The sequence below is a fragment of the Anomaloglossus baeobatrachus genome, chromosome 9 (assembly GCF_048569485.1).
Source record: "Anomaloglossus baeobatrachus isolate aAnoBae1 chromosome 9, aAnoBae1.hap1, whole genome shotgun sequence".
Lineage (NCBI taxonomy): Eukaryota > Metazoa > Chordata > Amphibia > Anura > Aromobatidae > Anomaloglossus > Anomaloglossus baeobatrachus.
The window spans coordinates 18,105,594-18,125,744 of NC_134361.1; the positions used below are offsets into that span (position 1 = coordinate 18,105,594).

Here is a 20,151-nt window from a genome sequence, read left to right on the forward strand (position 1 = left end):
ATGTGTTGAGAACGAGTATAGGATGAGGGTTACGCTGACGTGTCGAGGACGAGCATAGGATGGGGGCTACACTGATATGTCGAGAACGAGTATAGGATGGGGGCTACACTGATGTGTCGAGAACCAGTATAGGATGAGGGTTACGCTGATGTGTTGAGAACGAGTATAGGATTGGGGTTACGCTGATGTATCACGGAGGAGCATAGGATGGGATTTACGTTGAGGTGTCGAGGGCGAGCATGAGATGGGGGTTACATTGACGTATCGAGGATGAGCATAGGATGGGGGTTACGCTGAGGTGTCAAGGATGAGCATAGGATGGGGGTTACACTGATGTGTCGAGGACAAGATAGGATGAGGGTTACACTGATGTGTCGAGGACGAGCATGGGATGGAGGTTATACTGAGGTGTCGAGGATGAGCATAGGATGGGGGTTATACTGAGGTGTCGAGGATGAGCATAGGATGGGGGTTATACTGAGTTGTCGAGGATGAACATAGGATGGGGGTTATACTGAGGTGTCGAGGATGAACATAGGATGGGGGTTATGGGGAAATCGCTGGATGTTGAGAGTTAAGAGTTTTTAAGAGGTTTTTTTTGTAACTTTATTTAGAGCAACACAGTTGAACATATGCATTTTTACAGTAACAAAAGCTGTAACAACAATGATCTGTCAATGATGGTCTGTGCTGATGAGACACTGGAAAACCACGTGCTCCGAGCAGTAGAAATCTGTTCCTCTGCTACGACCACTGATCATTTAGGCTTAGAAATTCTCAGTCATCTCTCATTATTGTTTGATGCTACAATTGTAGATTTTACTATAATACTGTCTGGAGAAACTACACTAAAATGACCTGGGATAAAAAGTAATTGTCATAGACTCAATGTCTTCTGGGAATATGGACCTGTACTAGCAAGAGATTTTAATTTAGAAAATCATGTTTGTCGTATTGTAGCCCTATCTTTACGGCTGACATTTCTTAGAATGGTAACAAATCTGGGTGTAAATGCAGCTGAGAAATACAATGTAACAGAAATAAACAATTGTTCTAAAGTTTCATCAGAAGCACACCGCTCTCCTGCCGCAGGACTTCCTGTCTGCTGGGGGCGGAGCATTGCTGAAGATTGACAGTTCAGACCAGCGGCACTTGGACAAGCTGCGCACTCTGCAGCGGCATTGGAAGAGAGCAGAGATGCAAAAAGTAGTCGGACAATGCGCCTCAGGGATCCAGCCAGGTTTACATCAGTGCTTTCTGTAGCACCCAGGGATATGGGGTACTTGGCCCCGGGCAATGTCTCTTTTGGGGGATGTCACGGTGGTTTGTCCACTTCTGTCTGCCTGACGGTAGTATGTACGCTGTGGGGTTGGAGTCTCTGGACCTGTCCCCGGCTCTCCCTTTGCTACTGAATCTTCGGATTCTTAGGGTCAGCAAGGTCCTTGATGGTCCACTTGCTGTGCAGGCGTTAACAGGTTGGCTTGGAGCTCTTTCCTGTCCTAGGGTCCTGTTCCCCGTCGGTGCGTAGTTCCGGGAGTACTCCACCGTAATCTACCGCATCAGGACGTCACTTTGCTTCCACCTTCACTCCTCGTCTGTCTGACACTTGACTCACTATTCTTTCCTCAGTCCGCCCCTACCACCTGGTCAATTAGTGGACTGGACTGGTTCCACCTCTAGGCGGCCATCCATTGGTCCCATCCTACTTAAATACCATTGTATGGGGGATTGTTGGGGAAAACTGGGATTACCTGGGTTTTTGTTGGTACCGGCACTGGGGTTCTGGGTACGTAAGGGGGTAGGCCCCGCATCCTTGTGGGGATGCAGAACCTTGTAGCACCCTGATGGGTTCAGGGGCGCTACACTTACAAGAATTGCACATACACATTCACAAGCATTGACAAATAAATTATAAAAAATCCCTTTGTTCTTGAGAAGATTAAAACGGCAAAAGTTTCTTATTTATACTACAACTTTTCAACTTTAAGCATTAATGATGTTGATAAACTCCCACAATTCCTCAATTCTATATAAATAATGAACTTATTATATATATGAGAAGTGATATTCTCTCTACTGATCCTCCACTCAAGACTCCATGTACAAACCTGCCAGACCCATTACATGTCGATGTGATTTGTCATATCCATCATATCTAGTAAAAGTGGAGCCATGATGAACAAAGCCTAATAGTCCGGCGCTGTCTATATGCAACTTATAATTCCCAGTCTTACACCAGTTCCGGACCAGTCTTGACTTCACTTTTTTCCATTTGCATACTGACAAGAATATATAAGCCTCTCTTAATGGAAACAGAGGTGCTAAAGGGAACCTGGCCTGAAAGTCTAGTGTATGTGACTAGAACAGCGATCGCAGCTGACAGAGTGTAGTGCATTCTAGAGCACAGGTGCAGCACAAGAGAAGTCAGAGATAAGGAAAGATGATAAACAGATCAAGGAATATTAATCGGGCGTCAGAAAGAGACCATTGTAAAAGACATAAAACCAAAAAAAAATCCCCAAATAGGAAGAATAAAACAATAAATATTCACAAGGGATGTATTCCGATTAGCTGTTATCTATGCCTATTAAGTCTATTATTAGCCATATATTATTTTACATCTAACACTTTGCCAGTAACTTGCATAATATCCATTTATGCATTTTTTCACGATTCATGTTTACAGTTTGTCGTGCAGGGAGTTTAGGGGTTGAATCTCCTCATGATGGAGACAAAGGTGTAAATGCCACGTGACGGCAGCCGATGCAATTGATGGCGGTGTAGTGCGGTGCTCCTTCAAGGACAGATCCGAGACTTGTTCTCTCTACCTTCCTAGAGTTCAGGTCTTCACCCTTCACCCCGTACCCACTCTCTACAGGGAATCCCTCCCCTAAGTGACCTCCGCATCCATCTCTCTAGCCTAATGCGGGCTTTACACGGTACGATCTATCGTGCAATTGCACGAGCGATCGTACCCGGCCCCGTCGTTTGTGCGTCACGGGCAATTAGTTGCCCATGGCGCACAAAGTCGTTAAACCGCCGTCACACGTACTTACCTGCTAAGCGACCTCGCTGTGGGCGGCGAACATCCTCTTCCTGAAGGGGGAGGGACGTTCGGCGTCACAGCGACGTCACACAGTGGCCGGCCAATAGAAGCGGAGGGGCGGAGATGAGCAGGACGTAAACATCCCGCCCACCTCCTACCTTCCGCATAGCCGGCGGGAGCCGCGGGACGCAGGTAAGCTGTGTTCATCGTTCCCGGGGTGTCACACGGAGCGATGTGTGTTGCCCCGGGTATGATGAACAACTGGCGCCATTAAAAATAAACAATATTTTAAAAATAAGCGACGAGTACACGACTCACGATTTGTGAGCGATACTGCGTCGCTGGGAGGTGTCACACGAAACGACGTCGCAAGCGATGCCGGATGTGCATCACGAAAACCGCGACCCCGGCTATGCATCGTGCGATAGCTCGTCTCGTGTGATGCCCGCATTAGCTTAGCATCTGCACACTCTCACCTCATGCATACTAGGGGAGCACACTGGTGGGACTTAGACGTTACCGCTACATGGTTTTATGCCCCTACAATTTTCACTTGTTGTAACTAGACTCTATGTTCTGGGATCTAGGCCAGGACTGTGGCCTTTATATGGCTTTATCCCCTTCCCGACTGTACGCTTTTGTTTTTTCTTCTCTTTCTTCCAAGAGCCGTAACTTTTCCATGTTTTTGTGGCTGTGCCCATACTACGGCGAGAGCTGCAGACAAAATGCCTCTGGCCATTTTCTGTGTGCAGTTGTCAGTTTTATATAATGTTGCCTCCGCACTGCCTGGCTGCACTATTGCTGTCTATAGAGACCACATGTAAATCTACAAAGTAGCTGAAATACACAATAATACAACACAGATTATACATATACACCCGTGCAAATTGTTTGCAAGTTGGCGTTACCAGAGTCCAAAGTCACAGTCTCCACCAATGTAGCTTCCGGATGTATGTGCGCCCCATCATAGGGTGATTGTGAAAGTGGAGTTCGTGGGCTCCTGAGCGGCGGCACATGAAGATTTGATGCTTCGGTATTATATACTGCGTGGTTCTGTGTAAGCGATGGCAATGGGGTAGAACGCCACGCACAAGCTTTCCTTACTGATACCTGATCTGGTCCATGGATCTCACAGGCTGCAGCATCCTCTGTATCCCTGATCTGATCAGTGGATCTCACATGTTGCAGCGTCCTCTGTATCCCTTATCTGATTCGTGGATCTTGCAGGCTGCGGCATCCTCTGTATCCCTGATCTGATCAGTGGATCTCACATGTTGCGGCGTCCTCTGTATCCCTGATCTGATCCATGGATCTCGCAGACTGCGGCGTCCTCTGTAACCCAGAGTTCTAATAAATAATGTGTGAAATAAAGGACTGAAAAATGTCATCTCCGGATAATGTCACGAAAACTTCTTCATCTAAAATGACAAAAAAATTGCAAAACAAAAATCACAAAAGATACGGAAATTGTGTGAGATTAGAAAAAAACGTTGATGCATTTTCCTAGAAACAGCGCCCCCTCCATGTCCATGGCGGTGGCTGGTACTTCAATATTAATCTGTGATATATTGTAGGCAAGAGGGAAGTCATTTCTGGAAGAAAGCAGCCATCATTTTCTAGCCTCAAGTTTCTGTAAGCTTTAGTTTCTCTTTAATTACACAGTATATAGGATCTCTGCTTGCTGTCATTGACTAGAAACCATAATTGTAATTTCTTGTATTTATGAATTTCATTCTATTCTAGAAGAAACCGCAAAGTTTCTTGTCTTGTTACATCTATTGCAATCAGCTGTCCTTTATAGCAAAAAAAGGACGTTGCAAACTAAAAATTAAAAAAAATAAATAAAAAACAATGGCGGAATTGCAATTTTTCACTTTTTCACCACAGTTGGAAATTTTTCCCCACTTTTTCCGTACATAGTAATGATATTGTACAAAACTACAAGTCATCCCGCAAAACACAAATCCTGATCTGTTTATATGGTTGGAAAAATAAAGAAGTGATGACTCAGAAAAGAGGAGAAAAATACAAAAGCACAAAATTGAAAAATTGCCTCGTCAGGAAGGAGTTAAAAGGTTTATATTTCACTGATCATAAAGCAACCAGAAGGATAAAAAAAAGCAGCTCAGGACCTCAACGACTTCACTTCAGACATAGTGAAGGGTCCTCACCGGGCGATGTGTCCGGAACTTACTACAGAAGGGAAATGTGTAAAGGTTGTGGCTTCCTTGATGAGATAATCACTGATACTCACACTCAGGCCGTGACCGATGTATTGGAGTCTGAGGAGATGTCTGAAGCTGCAGAAAGACAAAAGGGTTAATACTATATACACACACAGGGCACATTGAATGCTGTGGTCATCTGACTGGCCAGGGATAAGGAAGGATGAGGAGGGAAAGACTATGAGAGATGAGGAGAGATGAGATGGTATGAAGAGGGATGGGGAAAGATGACAGATGAGGAGGGATAAGGAGAGATGAAGAGGGATGAGGAGGGATGAGGAGAGATGAAAAGGGATGAGGAGAGATGAGGTGAGAGGAAGAGGGAAGAGGAGCGATGAAGGATGAGAAGTGATGAAGAGAGTAGAGATGAAGAGCGATGAGGAATGAGGAGAGATGAGGGATGAGGAGAGATGAAGAAGGATGCGGTGAAATGGAGAGGGATGAGGAATGAGGAGAGATGAAGTGGGTCGAGAAGAGATGAAGAGGGATGAGGAGAGATGAAGAGGGATGAGGAGAGATGAAGAGGGATGAGGAGAGATGAAGAGGGATGAGGAGAGATGAAGAGGGATGAGGAGGGATGAAGAGGGATGAGGAGAGATGAAGAAGGATGAAGAGGGATGAGGAGAGATGAAGAGGGATGAGGAGGGATGAAGAGAGATGAGGAAGGATGAGGAGAGATGAAGAGGGATGAGGAGAGATGAAGAGGGATGAGGAGAGATGAGGAGGGATGAAGAGAGATGAGGAGGGATGAGGAGGGATGAAGAGGGACGAGGAGAGATGAAGAGTGATGAGGAGAGATGAGGAGGGATGAAGAGAGATGAGGAGGGATGAGGAGAGATGAGGAGGGATGAAGAGAGATGAGGAGGGATGAAGAGAGATGAGGAGGGATGAAGAGAGATGAGGAGGGATGAAGAGAGATGAGGAGGGATGAAGAGAGATGAGGAGGGATGAAGAGAGATGAGGAGGGATGAGGAGAGATGAGGAGGGATGAGGAGAGATGAAGAAGGATGAGGAGAGATGAGGAGGGATGAGGAAGGATGAGGAGAGATGAGTAGGGATGAGGAGAGATGAGGAGGGATGAGGAGAGATGAGGAGAGATGAGGAGGGATGAGGAGAGATGAGGAGGGATGAGGAGAGATGAGGAGGGATGAGGAGAGATGAGTAGGGATGAGGAGAGATGAGGAGGGATGAGGAGAGATGAGGAGGGATGAGGAGAGATGAGGAGGGATGAGGAGGGATGAGGAGAGATGAGGAGAGATGAGGAGGGATGAGGAGAGATGAGGAGGGATGAGGAGAGATGAGTAGGGATGAGGAGAGATGAGGAGGGATGAGGAGAGATGAGGAGGGATGAGGAGAGATGAGGAGGGATGAGGAGAGATGAGGAGGGATGAGGAGAGATGAGGAGGGATGAGGAGAGATGAGGAGAGATGAGGAAGGATGAGGAGAGATGAGGAGAGATGAGGAGGGATGAGGAGAGATGAGGAGGGATGAGGAGAGATGAGTAGGGATGAGGAGAGATGAGGAGGGATGAGGAGAGATGAGGAGGGATGAGGAGAGATGAGGAGGGATGAGGAGAGATGAGGAGGGATGAGGAGAGATGAGGAGGGATGAGGAGAGATGAGGAGAGATGAGGAAGGATGAGGAGAGATGAGGAGAGATGAGGAGGGATGAGGAGAGATGAGGAGGGATGAGGAGAGATGAGGAGGGATGAGGAGAGATGAGGAAGGATGAGGAGAGATGAGTAGGGATGAGGAGAGATGAGGAGGGATGAGGAGAGATGAGGAGAGATGAGGAGAGATGAGGAGGGATGAGGAGAGATGAGGAGGGATGAGGAGAGATGAGGAGAGATGAGGAGGGATGAGGAGGGATGAGGAGAGATGAGGAGGGATGAGGAGAGATGAGGAGGGATGAGGAGAGATGAGGAGAGATGAGGAGGGATGAGGAGAGATGAGGAGGGATGAGGAGAGATGAGGAAGGATGAGGAGAGATGAGGAGAGATGAGGAGGGATGAGGAGAGATGAGGAGGGATGAGGAGAGATGAGGAGGGATGAGGAGAGATGAGGAGGGATGAGGAGAGATGAGGAAGGATGAGGAGAGATGAGGAGAGATGAGGAGGGATGAGGAGAGATGAGAGATGAGGAGGGATGAGGAGAGATGAGGAGGGATGAGGAGAGATGAGGAGAGATGAGTAGAGATGAGGAGAGATGAGGAGAGATGAGTAGGGATGAGGAGAGATGAGGAGGGATGAGGAGAGATGAGGAGAGATGAGGAGGGATGAGGAGAGATGAGGAGAGATGAGGAGGGATGAGGAGAGATGAGGAGGGATGAGGAGAGATGAGGAGGGATGAGGAGAGATGAGGAAGGATGAGGAGAGATGAGTAGGGATGAGGAGAGATGAGGAGGGATGAGGAGAGATGAGGAGGGATGAAGAGAGATGAGGAGGCATGAGGAGAGATGAGGAGGGATGAAGAGAGATGAGGAGGGATGAGGAGGGATGAGGAGGGATGAGGAGAGATGAGGAGGGATGAGGAGGGATAAGGAGAGATGAGGAGGGATGAGGAGAGATGAGGAAGGATGAGGAGAGATGAGTAGGGATGAGGAGAGATGAGGAGGGATGAGGAGGGATGAGGAGAGATGAGGAGGGATGAGGAGAGATGAGGAAGGATGAGGAGAGATGAGTAGGGATGAGGAGAGATGAGGAGGGATGAGGAGAGATGAGGAGGGATGAAGAGAGATGAGGAGGGATGAGGAGAGATGAGGAGGGATGAAGAGAGATGAGGAGGGATGAGGAGAGATGAAGAGGGATGAGGAGAGATGAGGAGAGATGAGGACTGATGAGGAGGGATGAAGAGAGATGAAGTGAGATGAGGAGGGATGAAGAGAGATGAGGACTGATGAGGAGAGATGAGGACTGATGAGGAGAGATGAGGACGGATGAGGAGAGATGAGGAGGGATGAGGATAGAGGAGGAGAGATGAGGAGGGATGAGGAGAGATGAGGACTGATGAGGAGAGATGAGTAGAGATGAGGAGAGATGAGGAGAGATGAGTAGGGATGAGGAGAGATGAGGAGGGATGAGGAGAGATGAGGAGAGATGAGGAGGGATGAGGAGAGATGAGGAGAGATGAGGAGAGATGAGGAGGGATGAGGAGAGATGAGGAGGGATGAGGAGAGATGAGGAAGGATGAGGAGAGATGAGTAGGGATGAGGAGAGATGAGGAGGGATGAGGAGAGATGAGGAGGGATGAAGAGAGATGAGGAGGGATGAGGAGAGATGAGGAGGGATGAAGAGAGATGAGGAGGGATGAGGAGAGATGAGGAGGGATGAGGAGGGATGAGGAGAGATGAGGAGGGATGAGGAGAGATGAGGAGGGATGAGGAGAGCTGAGGAAGGATGAGGAGAGATGAGTAGGGATGAGGAGAGATGAGGAGGGATGAGGAGGGATGAGGAGAGATGAGGAGGGATGAGGAGAGATGAGGAAGGATGAGGAGAGATGAGTAGGGATGAGGAGAGATGAGGAGGGATGAGGAGAGATGAGTAGGGATGAGGAGAGATGAGGAGGGATGAGGAGAGATGAGGAGGGATGAAGAGAGATGAGGAGGGATGAGGAGAGATGAGGAGGGATGAAGAGAGATGAGGAGGGATGAGGAGAGATGAAGAGGGATGAGGAGAGATGAGGAGAGATGAGGACTGATGAGGAGGGATGAAGAGAGATGAAGTGAGATGAGGAGGGATGAAGAGAGATGAGGACTGATGAGGAGAGATGAGGACTGATGAGGAGAGATGAGGACGGATGAGGAGAGATGAGGAGGGATGAGGATAGAGGAGGAGAGATGAGGAGGGATGAGGAGAGATGAGGACTGATGAGGAGAGATGAGGAGGGATGAGGAGAGATGAGGAGGGATGAGGAGAGATGAGGAAGGATGAGGAGAGATGAGTAGGGATGAGGAGAGATGAGGAGGGATGAGGAGAGATGAGGAGGGATGAGGAGAGATGAGTAGGGATGAGGAGAGATGAGGAGGGATGAGGAGGGATGAGGAGAGATGAGGAGGGATGAGGAGAGATGAGGAAGGATGAGGAGAGATGAGTAGGGATGAGGAGAGATGAGGAGGGATGAGGAGAGATGAGTAGGGATGAGGAGAGATGAGGAGGGATGAGGAGAGATGAGGAGGGATGAAGAGAGATGAGGAGGGATGAGGAGAGATGAGGAGGGATGAAGAGAGATGAGGAGGGATGAGGAGAGATGAAGAGGGATGAGGAGAGATGAGGAGAGATGAGGACTGATGAGGAGGGATGAAGAGAGATGAAGTGAGATGAGGAGGGATGAAGAGAGATGAGGACTGATGAGGAGAGATGAGGACTGATGAGGAGAGATGAGGACGGATGAGGAGAGATGAGGAGGGATGAGGATAGAGGAGGAGAGATGAGGAGGGATGAGGAGAGATGAGGACTGATGAGGAGAGATGAGGAGGGATGAGGAGAGATGAGGAGGGATGAGGAGAGATGAGGAAGGATGAGGAGAGATGAGTAGGGATGAGGAGAGATGAGGAGGGATGAGGAGAGATGAGGAGGGATGAAGAGAGATGAGGAGGGATGAGGAGAGATGAGGAGGGATGAAGAGAGATGAGGAGGGATGAGGAGAGATGAGGAGGGATGAGGAGGGATGAGGAGAGATGAGGAGGGATGAGGAGAGATGAGGAGGGATGAGGAGAGCTGAGGAAGGATGAGGAGAGATGAGTAGGGATGAGGAGAGATGAGGAGGGATGAGGAGGGATGAGGAGAGATGAGGAGGGATGAGGAGAGATGAGGAAGGATGAGGAGAGATGAGTAGGGATGAGGAGAGATGAGGAGGGATGAGGAGAGATGAGTAGGGATGAGGAGAGATGAGGAGGGATGAGGAGAGATGAGGAGGGATGAAGAGAGATGAGGAGGGATGAGGAGAGATGAGGAGGGATGAAGAGAGATGAGGAGGGATGAGGAGAGATGAAGAGGGATGAGGAGAGATGAGGAGAGATGAGGACTGATGAGGAGGGATGAAGAGAGATGAAGTGAGATGAGGAGGGATGAAGAGAGATGAGGACTGATGAGGAGAGATGAGGACTGATGAGGAGAGATGAGGACGGATGAGGAGAGATGAGGAGGGATGAGGATAGAGGAGGAGAGATGAGGAGGGATGAGGAGAGATGAGGACTGATGAGGAGAGATGAGTAGAGATGAGGAGAGATGAGGAGAGATGAGTAGGGATGAGGAGAGATGAGGAGGGATGAGGAGAGATGAGGAGAGATGAGGAGGGATGAGGAGAGATGAGGAGAGATGAGGAGAGATGAGGAGGGATGAGGAGAGATGAGGAGGGATGAGGAGAGATGAGGAAGGATGAGGAGAGATGAGTAGGGATGAGGAGAGATGAGGAGGGATGAGGAGAGATGAGGAGGGATGAAGAGAGATGAGGAGGGATGAGGAGAGATGAGGAGGGATGAAGAGAGATGAGGAGGGATGAGGAGAGATGAGGAGGGATGAGGAGGGATGAGGAGAGATGAGGAGGGATGAGGAGAGATGAGGAGGGATGAGGAGAGCTGAGGAAGGATGAGGAGAGATGAGTAGGGATGAGGAGAGATGAGGAGGGATGAGGAGGGATGAGGAGAGATGAGGAGGGATGAGGAGAGATGAGGAAGGATGAGGAGAGATGAGTAGGGATGAGGAGAGATGAGGAGGGATGAGGAGAGATGAGGAGGGATGAAGAGAGATGAGGAGGGATGAGGAGAGATGAGGAGGGATGAAGAGAGATGAGGAGGGATGAGGAGAGATGAAGAGGGATGAGGAGAGATGAGGAGAGATGAGGAGGGATGAAGAGAGATGAAGTGAGATGAGGAGGGATGAAGAGAGATGAGGACTGATGAGGAGAGATGAGGACTGATGAGGAGAGATGAGGACGGATGAGGAGAGATGAGGAGGGATGAGGAGAGATGAGGACTGATGAGGAGAGATGAGGACATATGAGGAGAGATGAGGAGGGATGAGGATAGAGGAGGAGAGATGAAGAGGGATGAAGTGAGATGAGAGATAAGGAGTGATGAGGAGAGATGAGGAGGGATGAAGAGGGACAAGGAGTGATGAGGAGGGATGAAGAGAGATGAGGTGAGATGAGGAGGTCACCATTGAAGCTGCAGCCATTATATGCTACAAGTGTCAGCAGGGGAATAATCCAGAATGCAGGGACAACTCTTCAGGTGCTACCCCCTATACCTCATGGCCGATATCTGAGTCTCCTTATTAAATATCACAAATAGTGAGTAGCCACAGTATACTCACCGCTGGCCGCCGTGTATTGGTTCTTATGCTCTGAAATTAGAGGAGATGGAATTAGGAAGACAAAACCTTTTCTGCGAATAATGATGAGCCGCTCTTTTCTTATGATGGGATAATTGTGCCAAACTGTACAATACACCCGGGGTGGACACAGACATAGGAGGGTCCTGTGCAGAACAGTATATGGGCCCTATACAGTCCATTATTTCATCATATTGCACAATTGCTCCTGCTTTGGAGGAGATGGTGGCCCCCTTATATCTTACACTCTTCTGTGGCTGCACAGTTTGCACCAATGAGATGTCCGCCCTTGGATACACCTATACACCTCCATAGGTCCTCTGTGCCTTTTTTTCTACTTTCTAGAACATTATATGGTAACGTGAATGTTTTTTTTTTTCAAAGCTACAAGTGGACCCGCAAAAAACAAAGCTCTTACGGCTATGAGGATGGAAAAATAACGTTATGGAACTAGGGGAGGAAAAAAAGATACGTCCTGAAAGGGCTAAACTCAACAAATATATAGTATATGGCGTATCTCCATCAGTGTCATATTCTCCTCCGAGCCCGGTATTCCTGACACTTACTCTTGTATATCATGAATCCAGCACCTCCGAGGATGATGATGATGAAGACGACCCCAAGAGTGATGATCGCAGGCAGGAGGGTGCTCGGGGCTGGTTCTAAAAGGTAAAATAAGGAAATGATAAAAGCACAAACACACAAGAGATTCCTACATAATAATATTATGAAAATAACGGGAAAACTGGCGCAAAATAATACTAATACCTGCTGATCGGCTGCAGCCTTCTGTCGGATTGTATAATGCAAGTGCCGGGAGTCACAGTGTCACATTTTGTAAGGTTGGGGGTGCAAAATATGCAACCTTTTCTTTATTCATTACATATGTGATGCTAGAGATAGCGAGCGCTGCACTCACCGTTTTCCGGCAGCAGAGGCCGAGCACCTACGTACAAGTTAAGATGAGACGGCAGAGCCCTTATCTCAAGCTCACTGGAGGTGTCAGTGGTAGGTCCCCCAGTGAACAACAAGTTATCCCATATCCCAATTTAGCCTCATGGACCCCTTGAGCTGCCCCTTTCTAGCTGCTTTATAGATGCTGACCTTGTATGTTTGCTCATATCCGCTCTTACAGCTACTTGTTTCTGATTCGAGCCAGTCACACCTGACAGCGGGTGATGGTTAACATAGAGCTGAAGTGGCGATGAAGACAGAATCACTGGCCTTTTTGGAGAAAAAACTCACCCCATTTTACAAGAAGTGGCTCCTCCAGGCTGCTGTGATGCACATTACAGGCGTATCTGTCGCCCTCTTTGGGGGTCACCTCCGCGCTGACCCTGATCTGATAGGTGCCGTCAGGATTGGGGAGGACATTTGTGGTCTCATAAGAGGGAACCTCGTCCTCCCCGTTCATCCACTTCACATCCACAGCTTTGGGGTGAAATCCGTACACCTGGCAGTGAAGCTTCATGGTGTCACCTTTTTCCTGACCGGACACCTTCACCTGAGGCCGAACTGAAAGTGAAGAAAGTGAAAGATATAAAATATTTTAGTAGACCCCAAATAAACAAAACTCATCACAGAATCCTGACAACTACGATCATACAGTGTATGGACTATAGTGTGTACAGTATGAGGATGAGTTATAGATATGAGCTCAAGTCAGACATTTAAATAGGACATGTCGCTTGTTGAAAACAAAATTAAGTTAAATACCTGATTCTGATGCTTTTTCTGTTTTGCGCTGCGGCGCTGCAATCCAGAGATATTCACATTTGTTCCTTTTAGAGCGCAGTATGTGAAGTCTCTACTTGTAATCCAACTGGGCGTTTCCTCAGAGTCTTCTCTGGGGGTGTGTGCTTTCACCCCTCTCTCCCAGACACTGCCAATCACAGCTCAGCGGTATCTGGACTGATAGATCAGCTGCTGAACTGTGATTGGCAGTGTGTGGGAGGAAGGGGTTTAAGAACACACCCCCAGAGAAGACTCTGAGGAAACGCCCAGTTGCACTACAATCAGAGACATCACATGCTGCCCTCCAGAAGAAACGTGTGAATATCTCTGCAATAAAGTCATGCAGCGCAAAATGAAAAAGAGCAGCAGAATCAGGGGAGCACAGGGATTTTTACAAGATATTTAGCTCAATTTTATAAACAAATGACAGGTTCTGTTTAATAATTCATATAAGCAATGGTTATTATCTAATGGCCGTTGATGGAAGAAATCAGGTCCATTTGACACCTACCGGGCTGCTGACGCCAATCACTGGCCTGAGTATTACACTCTCACACCTCGAGTTTTTGCAAGTTTATGGACCAACTAATACAGTATATGTCTATAAGTCTGATATTATAGACAAGACAATCTCCCATTTTTGCACATATAATGGACAGTGACGTCACCTCTCCGCTCCAGCACTTCTCTTCCGTGCTTCACGAACCTCTTCAATAAATCAATACATTTATTCTCCAGATAAACCTTGTATCTCTCGCCCATTCTAACATCCGGACTGTTCCATCGCTGTGTGATTATCTGAGCCTCGGTCATTGTAGGGTTAAATGATCCTGTCTGAACGTCCAAGTCCATGAACTCTTTTCCATCGTACCCGAACGTCTCGTATCCTACAGTGCTGCCGTCATCTCGCAGCTCACAGTGGCTCATCACCTGCACGAAGTGGACACCTGCCCACAATATAGGAACATGTTATATACGGGAATGCATAGATTTAGACAGTATACATCAGAGCCGAATGTGTATATTAGTCATGATCACGATATGTTAAAAAGGTTATTTAGATGCTCTAAATATATTTTGGGTGAGGGTCCCATCTCTAATCTCCCAGGTGAAGTCTTTATGTATTTTATTAATTTTTATATTCATCTAACTTGTCAGAGCTGGGAATCAAACGCAGGACCTGTGACATTAAAGGCAGCACCTCCAACAGTGAGCTACAGTCTGTATCTTTGTGAATGTGTAGCTACAACGTCTCTACAGAGAAGTTGACTTACTCGCCACCCCAGCCGGGTTGTGTCCTACCCCACTCTGTCCTGGTCATCCATGTGTGCTGCTGCCAACTTCCCCTCCCGGGCCCTGTACATGCTGCACAGGGTTCCTGGGAGTGCAGCTAAGACGCGTGCGCGGATACCGGCCCTCCTTCTTAAGGGCTATTTCCAGGAAATGTCTCTCAGCCTATGGCTTAGGAGCACTGTGTATTTAGGGGATCCTCCCATTAGGAGAGGTGCCTCTGCAATGCTTCTAGTTAGTCAGTCTCCAGTCTGCTAGCTAGCTAGTTGTCGGGTCCTGAGCTCCTGTCTTGCTATCCCTGTATCTGTCTCCAGTACCTGCCTTCCCATACCTGTCTATCCCTGCCATGCCCACCCTTTCTGTCAGTGCCCGCCTGTCCAGCCTGCCTCAGTCACCCCACCTCTACTCGTCTATACCTGAGTCCGTCACCTGTCCTGGGGTCAGCTGCCACAGTCCTGGTCACTGCCCTGGGAGTCATACCTGGCAACTGCCTCACGGTAGTTAAGTCCTCCTACTAAGGGGTAAGCCTGGGTCCCCCCTGTGGTCCAGTGGGTCCACTAATCCCGCTCGCTACCACTACCCTGGCCACGAGTGTTACAGTATGTGAGGATTTTCTCTGCCTAAGAATCTCAAACTTTCTTTTTTTCCAGGCATATTATATTGGTATACACAGAAATATCTCTATATGCCCATACATTATAGCTAAAAAAAAAGGTGAAAAGTCAGAGAATTTTTTTCCACAAAGTTCTTAAAAGCTATAATAACTACATTTTTTAAACTTTTTTACATCACAAACCAGAAAAAAACAGACATATTTGGTATCTTCAGAATCCTCTACAATACAGTAAACTCACTCTTTATAGTAATGGATAAACACCAGGTTTTTTTCCTCTGTATTTAACTCATAAAAAGTATAGATATAAAAGAGGAATGTAACTCATATGTGATTGCTAAATGGCACCTAAAAAACTACAGCTCATCTCGCAAAAATGCAAAAAAACAAAATTAGAAATCAGGTAATCAAGTATATCTAAAAAAAACTAAATGTAAAGCTTGGGCTTTTATAATTACAAATAATGGAAGGTGAAAACAAAAACTTCTTTTGACCATTTGAACAAAAACTATAATTTCCACGAGGATTAAATTACAAACTTCATGGCATGTTTCCATGTGTACAGTGTATGTGTACATACGCGGGAGGGGAACGACGTGTGGGGCGCGGACAGGTTCCCATGGCTGTCAGTGTCCCTATATCTGTAATAACCATGTAGGACGTTGTTCTCACCGTCCGTGTGGTTGAATCTCTTGTTCCACAGCAGCACCTCCTGTCTGAACACCGCCTCGTTCTCTTGGTCTATCTTGGATTCCGTGTCCCAGTGCTCCGGACTCTCTTTCCCGTGCATCCATGGAGCCACAGGTCCGGTTCTTCGGGTTTCGCTGCTGTAGAGCTCAACGCACTGGTCGTCCAGATATCCAACAATTGAGAACTGGGGCAGCCCGTATCCTGGAGCCGTGACCCCCGTGTAGTAATAGCGCAGGGAGTGACTGTCTGAGAAAGACATACATACACACGGCTATAAACATAGGTTCTGTCAACATGGTGGGAATGAAGTGATGATGGAACCTGATTATATTTTGTTTTCATAATTTTCTGTTTTTCATAAACTTACATGTGGTACCGCACTGTTATCTGTGCACCCTCTAATACTGACCCCTGTGGTACCGCACAGTTATCTGTGCTCCCTCTAATACTGACCCCTGTGGTACCGCACTGTTATCTGTGCCCCCTCTAATACTGACCCCTGTGGTGCCACACTGATATCTGTGCCCCCTCTAATACTGACCCCTGTGGTACCCCACTGTTATCTATGCCCCCTCTAATACTGACCTCTGTGGCACCGCACTGTTATCTGTGCCCCCTCTAATACTGACCCCTGTGGTACTGCATCTAATACTGACCCCTGTGGTACTGCACTGTTATCTGTGCCCCCTTTAATACTGACCCCTATGGTACTGCACTGTTATCTGTGCCCTCTCTAATACTGACCCCTGTGGTACTGCATTGTTATCTGTGCCCCCTCTAATAATGACCCCTGTGGTACTGCACTGTTATCTGTGCCCGCTCTAATACTGACCCCTGTGGTATCGCACTGTTATCTCTGCCCCCTCTAATACTGACCCCTGTTGTACTCCACTGTTACCTGTGACCCTTCCAATACTTACCCTTGTGGTACAACTCTGTTATCTGTGCCCCCTCTAATACTGACCCCCATGGTACCCCACTGTTACCTGTAACATGTTCCCAGTACTGACCTCTGTTACCCCACTGTTATCTGTGATCGAATACAAGTGTGTTCCTTTAATAACGTCCCTTTGTTTCCTGTCACTGACCCAGTTAAACATATTTTCCTCTATTACCATTATTCTCATTTTATGTATTATCCTTTTCTGTGGCCCTGTATCAAATGTCTTTGAAAAATCCATATAGACAATATCCATGGTGTTACCATGGTGCGGTCTGGAAATTCCCTCCTCATAGAAGCTGGTTAGATGAGTCTGACAGGACCGATCCCTCATAAACCCATGGTGATACTGGGTCATGAGGTTATTCTTATTGGTATATTCCAGGATGGTGCCTCTTAGGAAACCCTCGAGGATTCTACCCACAGTAGAGGTTACGATTACCGACCTATAAACTCCAGGCTCGGATGTTGTCCCCTTGCTCACTATGCACCCGTCCTGTGGTACAGACCCAATGTGATGCCCTGGACTATCAGGTCGTCACAGGGTATTGTGCAATCTGCCCTTCTGTGCAATATCCACCTCCTCCTTGGTTATGGGTCCCCAACTACACGGTGTTGCCTACATCAGCCAATTAAAGTCCTAGGTACACTCTGCACCACACCCACCAGACACACCAGTGGACAGCCTGAGTGGAATAGGGTCGCCCACTTGGGGGGTTGGTGGGGAAGGTCAGGAGTGTCAGTAAGTTGAAGTTGGAGATTGAAGTGAGGAGTGGAAGGAGAGAGGAAGTCAGGAGCCGGGCTCCTTGGAAGCAACTAGGTGGCAGACGGTGGTCTGGACCTGGTAGGAGCCGGACCCCCGGTCACAGGGGATCGTGACAAGGGGCACGGAACTGTCGAGGAGGACAGCCGGCGGCCTTGTACCATCACCTGGCTGGGACCAGGGCACGACGGGGTATGTGGTCAGGGAGTAACTTCAGGCAACCTGACAATTGACTCGACGAGGATGGAGCCATCAAGATCCGTTCTCCACCCGCTCCAAAATCGGGGTACTAGAGCAACGAGGTGGATGGGACTTTCCACTAAAACGGTCCAGAAAATCCCAAGCGTGAACCCTGAGCGCAAGCTCCCACAGCCACACTGGGGAGCAGGACCCGACTAGTTCTACACTACAGAGGCCAACTAGCAAGTGAACTTAGGGGTACTTTACACGTTGCGACATCGCTACCGAAATATCGTTGGGGTCACGGTTGTTGTGACGCACATCCGGCGCCGGTAGCGACATCGCAATGTGTAAGTCCTAGGAGCGACGATGAACGAGCCCAAAACAGTCAAAAATCGCTGATCTGTGTCACGTCGTTCATTTTCATAATGTTGCTCCAGCTGCAGGTACGATGTTGTTTGTCGCTCCTGCAGCACCACACATCGCTGTGTGTGAAGCCGCAGGAACGACAAACATCTCCTTACCTGCGTCCACCGTCAATGCGGAAGGAAGAAGGTGGGCGGGATGTTACGTCCCGCTCATCTCCGCCCCTCCGCTTCTATTGGCCGGCCGCTTAGTGACATTGCGGTGACGCCGAACGCACCTCCCCCTTGAAGGAGGTATTGTTCGGTGGTCACCGCGACGTCGCCGACCAGGTATGTGTGTGTTATGCTGCCATAGCGATAATGTTCGCTACGGCAGCAATCACAAGATATCGCATGTGCGACGGGGGCGGGTACTATCGCGCTGGACATCGCTAGCCGATGCTAGCGATGTTGCAACGTGTAAAGTACCCCTTAGTACCAAGAGGAAGGTCACAGATCATCAGGCAACACCAGTCGGAACGGGACTCAAACGTGCTCCCCTCAGCGGCAGCGGTGTCCAGAACTTTGGTTTACCAAGTTGTTGGTGTCAGCTTTATGGACTGAGTGAGTACGCAAGTGACCCTTTCACTCCCAACAGCACTCCCCAATACCGTCACCGAGTCCCGGGGCATCCCGCCTACCTGTGGAGGGGTTAAACACCTAGCTGCCCACTCCATCGTCCCCGGGTACTCCCAGCTGCAGCGGTGGTACTCCACCTTACCACACACCACGGGTGGCGTCACGAACTTTAAATATATAATCCCCTGTAAATCCCCCCTTTTTTTGAGCGGCCGCACAACCCCATGGTCCGGACGCCCCTCGAGCCACCGTGGATCCGGATCTGAGCAGCCCGGCTGCTGACGCGGGGGCGGCACACCCGACATGTACCTTCTGGTCTGTTAGTTAATGTCGCCTCCTCCTGTGGGGTCCTGCCCCAGTTGTGGGGGTGATAGTAATAAGGGACAATCTGTTTCCTTTGCTGGACCCGCAGCTTTCTGCTCCCCCCACATCTACCCCAGCAAACCCCTCTCCATATTGTCAATGGATCTCTATGTTGCGAGTTGCTTATTTAGATCCAGCACCTGGACTTCCAAATGTACAAGGTGCCCCCATCCTATCCAGCCGTGCGCCCCCACAAACGGGCGGGCAATGACGGCATAGATGTGACGAGATGTACATCGGACAGCTCGGTGAATAACGGAGCTCCTTCTACTAATGGGGACGGCACAAATAGGAATATATAGAATCAGTGAATGATACAAGTCATAACCTTAGAATCTCATTGCTCGGTCTACGCGTTCACGTTGTACAAAACCGGACAAAAACGACAGCGTAAGAAAACAATGAGACGTACGATAATAAAACCATATAACGGACTCACCAGAATCTACCCCAGACACTGCCAGGAGGATCAGCATGAGGAACGACATCTTCTGTGTCCTGAGGCTGATGTAAGGAGGCAACATAACGTAACCAGGAAGAAACTCCACCTAGCAAAGACAATGAGGCACAGAGGGGAGGACCGGAGCCGAGGAGACCCACACCAATGACAGCCAGGAGGAAAGGCAGAAAGTGAAAGTGAAAATATGACACGATTCAGAAAAAAGGCACGTTAACCCCTTCAAGTGCTGCATAAGAAAACGATTACACCATACATACAGATACAAGTCCCTTAGTGCAAACGAAAAAATACAGAAAAATAAATGTTTTAAAAATATTAAAATAAATAATTTAATTAACCTTATGGGTCTCAAAAAATTCAGAATATTTTTTAAAGCCACAATCAGTTAAAAAAAAAATAAAAAAAAAAAAAAAAATATATATATATATATATATATATATATATATATATATACATATAATCATTTCAATATCACAATATTCAGGCTGACCTGGAAAATAATGTTATCAGGTCATTATTACTGCACAATGAACATC

At 48.0% G+C, this 20,151-nt stretch overlaps 1 protein-coding gene across 1 annotated transcript; it reads right to left on the bottom strand.

Moving 5' to 3' along the window:
- Window positions 1-214: 214 nt before the first annotated feature.
- On the bottom strand, window positions 215-19,721 carry LOC142250860 (class I histocompatibility antigen, F10 alpha chain-like). Its single transcript, XM_075323134.1, has 8 exons — window positions 19,595-19,721; window positions 15,909-16,172; window positions 14,002-14,280; window positions 12,845-13,114; window positions 12,166-12,261; window positions 11,582-11,611; window positions 5,301-5,346; window positions 215-4,464 (listed from the first exon to the last, which is right to left on the bottom strand). The coding sequence occupies exons 1-7, from the start codon at window positions 19,677-19,679 to the stop codon at window positions 5,303-5,305; spliced, it is 1,068 nt and encodes a 355-aa protein (XP_075179249.1). The 5' UTR covers window positions 19,680-19,721; the 3' UTR covers window positions 215-4,464; window positions 5,301-5,302.
- Between the last annotated feature and the right edge of the window lie 430 nt (window positions 19,722-20,151).

Excerpts from the sequence above, each read along its gene's own strand:
- LOC142250860 (XM_075323134.1), bottom strand. The coding sequence starts at position 19,679 with ATGTTGCCTCCTTACATCAGCCTCAGGACACAGAAGATGTCGTTCCTC. Across the intron at positions 16,173-19,594 it reads AGTGTCTGGGGTAGATTCTG|ACAGTCACTCCCTGCGCTAT; the intron begins GTGAGTCCGTTA and ends TGTCTTTCTCAG. Across the intron at positions 5,347-11,581 it reads CCAATACACGGCGGCCAGCG|CTTCAGACATCTCCTCAGAC; the intron begins GTGAGTATACTG and ends GTCTTTCTGCAG.